Source organism: Pituophis catenifer, unplaced genomic scaffold (genome assembly GCF_029215685.1).
Source record: "Pituophis catenifer annectens isolate HBS135680 unplaced genomic scaffold, rPitCat1.0.hap2 SCAF_4, whole genome shotgun sequence".
NCBI classification, from domain to species: Eukaryota; Metazoa; Chordata; class Lepidosauria; order Squamata; family Colubridae; genus Pituophis; species Pituophis catenifer.
In genome coordinates this window covers 91933872-91939871 of record NW_027256884.1, presented here as the reverse complement: position 1 = coordinate 91939871, position 6000 = coordinate 91933872, and the positions used below count along the sequence as shown (strand labels likewise).

The 6000-nt window shown below is 34.8% G+C and overlaps 1 protein-coding gene across 1 annotated transcript in view; it reads left to right on the top strand.

The window, feature by feature from the left end:
- The first annotated feature begins 1214 nt into the window (after positions 1-1214).
- Positions 1215-6000, top strand: part of CD247 (CD247 molecule) — a 28542-nt gene continuing 23756 nt past the window's right edge. The window contains exon 1 of the mRNA XM_070943724.1: positions 1215-1272. Within this exon, the coding sequence (XP_070799825.1) occupies positions 1215-1272 (58 nt within the window). The remainder of the gene's footprint in view (positions 1273-6000) is intronic.

The window sequence follows — 6000 nt, the reverse complement described above, 5'->3', positions numbered from 1 at the left end:
GTGATAATATCCATAACAATGTTGAACCTTGATGAACATCAACTTTCACAGGAAAGCTGCCAGAAAGGCCAACAGTGCATCTCATGTGACAGCTGGTATTTGCATGCAGCATCTGGACCCATGTAATGAGTTACTCAGGCATACCATGGTCACGTAGCATGTACCAAATTAGCTGATGCAGAACATGGTCAAAGGCCTTTTCAAGGCCTAGGAAAGCCAAATGTAAAGGTTTCCCTTTTTCTTAGTGTTTCTCTATTAGCATGAGAACTGCAAAGATGGGGTCAGGAGTACTAGAGGCTTTGACTAAAGCCACATTGATTGGTACTGATTTTTATGATGTAAATGCTGATTGATGATCCACTCAAAAATTTTCATTGTGTGTGCAAAATTTGTCAAATTGGGCAATCTGCTGGATCGCCTTTATTCTATAAGAGCGTTACTGTTATGCTCATCGTCCAGTTAGCAGTCATATGGCCAGAGTCCACAATGGCATTGATGAAATTTGTTGCCAATAGGCTAACAATAAGCTTATATGATAACATTTAATATAGTCTATTTTTATAAGTAAATTATCAACCCCCCCCCCAATATCCAGGTGGCAACAAGTGAAAACGAAAGAGCAGCCAGACAATCACCAGCAACAAAGTACTTTAGATAACTGTATTAATACTGCTTGTACACATACAATTGAAATGATTGTTCCTAACATACAAGAGTCCAAAGATGGCGAGGCCTGAACAGGCCCACACTGACACTTTCAACCAGGGTATGGGGGATGTGCCCCAGGATATCCTGTAGGAAGAAAATGTGGCAAAGGAAATCTTGGAGTCTGGCTATGGCTATAGGTTGGAATCAAAGTGCCAGATAGCTACCATAGATGAAGCTAAGACACATATTTTGCACTGAAATTTGGAGATTGCGTAAAACACCATTTTTGCTGGAGTTCAAAGTTTAACATTCACTGATCATTCCAGATATACATGTTTGTAGCCATTTTTAATTGAATTTTCTGATGGTAGAGCAAAAGAGTGTGTATTTCAACCTTATTGCCAGCAGGTGGTTTCTGAAAGATCTCAATGGGCTTTGCACTTCCTGTGGAGGCAGTCAGAAGAACAAAGCCTTTTCTCTTGTCTGTTCCTTGTCCTGCTATCTGTTCAATTGTGGTCTTCAGCCTTCTTCTTCATCCCCAACTGGCTTACAACCTTGGGGGGGAAATGAAGCTGAAAAGAATACTTATCAATGCCATCCTTCAGGCTTTGCTCCCAATTGCAGGTAAGATAGACTTTTCATATTCTAAGAAACTATTTAAAAAATTTCTCTTCCCCGAAATGGAGGAAAGAGCAAGCTTCTCTTGCATGTCATATTCTGCTTGTACCAGGAAGGAAATCTCTGTGCAAACTTGTAGTTACGTCTCCTTGTTAAAAATCAGCTACGCATTTTGTTCAAATTCCATCACTTTGGATCAGTGCTTTTCAAAAGACAAAATTTTATCACCTGATGAAGAGCTGGGCTGGCAGATGGATTAAAAAACATTTTAATGTCCTGTGGTTTTGGCCTGGAAATCATGTGAGCCTGCTTCCATTTGCAAACAATGTTGGACTAAAAAGGGTATCTTTTGGCATTGCTGTCCACCTACTAATAGTGCACTGCTCCAGCAGAATTTACTAGTGGTGTCTATTATTCATGAGGGATAGACTATCCATAGTCTGTCAATGGGAATTGTCACTGTCATGTCTTATATTTTATCAGGGAAATGTCACGTTGTGAGTTATATGGCCTTACTCTCTCTCATGATTTTCTGAATTGCAACATAATGCCCACCTAATCCAAGGCTCATATCAGTTCAAAATTGAAGAAGAAAATATAATAGCGAGAACAAATGAAATATATTTTCATCAATACATTATGCCTTTCTATGTATTGTAATAATTTGGATATTATTGCTCTCCAATTAAAAAAATAAGCTTTTGAATTTCTAGTTTTCTAAGATTAAATGTTATTAGTCCTGCTTACTAAAATTATTGATTAAAATTATATCGACAAGTCTTGAAAACTATTGCGTCTTAAAGGGTAGGCTTTGGATGCATCTACCTAGCACAGTTTTGTTCACAATCAGCAAATAGGTTTTCAAATACTTGGGCCCTCTAAACATCAAAGCAATATCATATGCAAACCTTTTGGAAAGAAAATATAGAATGTTTGACTTTAAAAATGTGTTCTACTGAAATACACCTTCAGTCTATAGTGATATAGCTGCAGAAAGAAGAATATAAACATAGTGTTGTGCGGTAAACTTCAGTTCAGATGGTGTCTTTCAACTTTGCCAAGTCTCCTCCTCATTGCTAACCAATTATCAAGAAAAAGTGATATATATTAAATATATCACTTATTAAAATTGATCTTAATATATAATAATTGACTATTAAATTGCTAAATATATTTTTTATGGAAGTAGTTCCTGATCATAAGAAAAAATAAGCTTTGTAGACAATACAGTGTTTATATACGTAGCTCTTTGTATAAGTGTTGTATGCTATTTCACCATGTAATTCACTAATGTATGAACACAATAATGTTCCTTAGTTAAAAAAAAATACCCTATCATTGCAAGGAAATGAAGTATTTTTCAGCATAAAATCATATTTATTGTGTTAATCTACAATCAATCTTTCTGGAATATTAGGCATATTAGATGTACTGTATGCATAATTACTTACTTTTATTTCAGCAAGAAACTAGATGTCTTTCGTAGGGAGGCTGTACTAAGACTGAGTTTTCTAAATGAACATAAAATATTGACAGTCTTGTATGTGGTGTACATATAATTGATAGGACTAGCCGTACTATTGGAGCAAAATGGCTATTTCAAACAGCTGATTTTGGATACCATATAAAACAGGAAATTATTAATTATAGTATTGTATTTTTATTGGCAAGGAAGATGAGTAACATTTATGTGATTTTGCTTTTTGAAATGCCAAAAGAAAATGACATTCTTTAGGTACTTTGAGATGTGCGTGTACTTGTGTGTGTGTGTGTGTGTGCGTGTGTGTGAGAAAGAGAGAGAGGGAGGGAGGGAGAGAGAGAGAGAGAGAGAGAGACTCAGATACACAGATAGAGATTCAAAAAGTTTGGGATTAATTTAATAATTTATTATACAAGGCTATGTATCTGAGCTTACATGTCCTGTGTGGTGAAGTCTCCTTCTCTTTTCTGCATTGTATTGCCATTTCTGCAAATCAGGATTAACACTTTTGTGTGCTGTTCTCTGCTACCAGGATCTTTGTGTAACTTGACTGCAGTAAAAGAAGAGAGGGAATTTTGAACTGTCTTCCTAGCCCTTCTTTTAGTAACTGTCTTAACCCACCTGCAGATGTTCTGCTTTATGTACAGTATATGATTGCCTGTTATCACCAATGTTCTATTTAAGCTTTTATTTACAGAAAAAAAATAGAGAAAACACTGAAAGGTGTTTTGATTATTTGAATTAATTTTGAACAATTCAGGCAATTCCTACCTAATACTTATTCCAGATGTAAGCTGCCATAACCTCTTTTGCACATGATCATGTGAAAGTGGCTGCTTTTGTAAAGGATATCGTAAATTTAAATTTTATAAAACTGATCCATGCCACGCAAGAAGATCAATTAAGTTTAGGTATCTGTTGGAAATCTCATAACTATTTTTCTTTGAGAAAAGTGATCCTTCAGTTGTGTTCCTTGCCTAGATCTAAAAATGAATGCTGGGGAAAAAATGGTCCTTTAAGACAACACAAAAATATGGTAAGCCCTATTAAATTTCGTAGGGATTGCAGTTTAGTGTACGTTACTTATACACAAATATCTCACAAGTAAAGCATGATAGTTTCTGAATTCGTTAATGCCTCAGAAAAAATGGAGAAACAATGGGCCTCATTAAATTTATTTTCAAACAACATGATCTACTATGGATTCTTCTCCACTCAAATATGTTCTTAGAAATGAAACATTCTTTGTATTTTGTTGACTTTATTCAGTCCTGAAGATTAGCCAATTAAAAATAATTGTCTTAAATCTTAAGGATTATAAAATATAGGATTTACAATTTCTCTTTGAATATTCATTGTATTACCTAAATTTCTACCTTATTTAATATCTTCTCTGAACTTAAAATAACAGAACGCATGCCACAAGGAAATACATTCCAAGAGGAAAATTAAATGCCCAACAATTATGAATTAAATATATAGATTTCTCAAAAGCTAAAATGAACCAAAGAAAGTAATATCTTTAATGTTTTAAGTTTCTGTCTCTCTGACCATCTTTCCATATAATATTAAGATTGATTTTAGTTTTCTTTATTTAAAAGCATTTTTGACAAGTTTCTAAATGGAGACTGTTGGATTTACACATGTCTATTTTACTGCTGATTTTGAAATGGGAGTTTATTTGAATTTTAGCAACAGCATTTGAATGTATTTGAATGTACAGCCTTCTCCAACCTAATACCCTTTTAGTTGTGTTTGGATTACAGCTGGCATAATGTGATTATTATTAGCTCCGCATTCTTGAGTGCTTGTCCAGTTATTACATTGGTAATTTACATCCCAGAGAAGCAGAGTTTATTGTGTGGAAGGCACATGAATTTACATTAGGCTGGATCATGTTGACCAACACTTTCTATGTTACAGGGCTGATTTGGTTTGAAGACACAACCAAACAGTAGTTAAGTGCAATCAGTTAGGAGAAATAAGTCTCCTTAAAAGGTGACTGCTGTTTATTATTGTAATATAGCAATAATTATGTTTAAGTTGTACGTAATTGTGCTGATTTTAAGACTTCTGACATTTTTAAACATTATAGAGAATTCTAATTAAATATTTTTTTTCCCCAAAACCTATTATTTTGCTTTGCAATTTAAAATATAAGTCAGCTATTATATTGGGTATTAGTATTGTGATAAAAGTTTTTTTTGTTCAGAATTCTTTCTTCTTTGTGACATTCCATAGAATACTATGGTACTACTTTACATTATATCAAACTCAAGGTCCAATCATTTTGATATAAGAAACTCCTCACCTCCTTGAAGTGTTTAAGAAAATCTTACAATGTTCAGTAGAGTTTATCTGTAATGATTGTAAAAACGTTCCAGTTTTAAAAGGTAGATAATGCACACAGATACTGTAAAATTCTTATGGCATGTTATCTTACTACAGATAGTCCTCATTTAATGACTGCCACAAAGACCATTTGCAATCACAGTGGTGATGAAAAAGTAACTTTACACCTCTATTTATTACCTTTGTAATTATGTGTCAGTTAGCGTGCATTGTCTTGGCCCATTTTTCTCTCCCCACACCAAACAGAGAGTTTGCCTAAACCAGCAAGCTGTTTCTGAGCAGCTGTTCTCCACTGTGTAAATGCATCCCTAAAAAGTGCTAACTGCAAATTAACAAGTTCAGCTATCTGATCTTAATTAAAGCAGTAGATTCCAAGACTGTGCTGTCAGCTGCTGCCTGAAATTGACAAGACCCTAATAAGATTCACACTAAAGATTTTATTTTGCCTTTTAAGCAGCTGGTGGCTCATAGTCATCAGTATCCTAGGGTTAGCACATTCCTTTTGATATGTATTCTCCATTCTGCGCCTGCTTACTCTGTTGTAATCCCTTCCTCTCCAAAGAAGGTAAATACAAACATCATTTCTCTTCTTGCTAATTAAGCCAGTGCCAGGTTGAGCATTCCAAAGACTGTGGGAGTGTGGAAAAAGACTATTTCCCCTTTTTCCCAGCTTCTTCATGAGTTGAGTTCCAGAAAATCTCCCCACCATTTGGGCTCACCTGGTTGTTTTGAGATCAATCCTTCTGATGTCATAAAGCAAAGAAACTGAAGTAAAATTATAACCACAATCACAGCCACATGATTTTTCACTTAGTGGCTGCTTTACATAACTATATAGGTCTAAACCCAATTATAGTTGCTAAATAAGGATTCCCTGTATGCTGCTCACTTACTATTTTCTT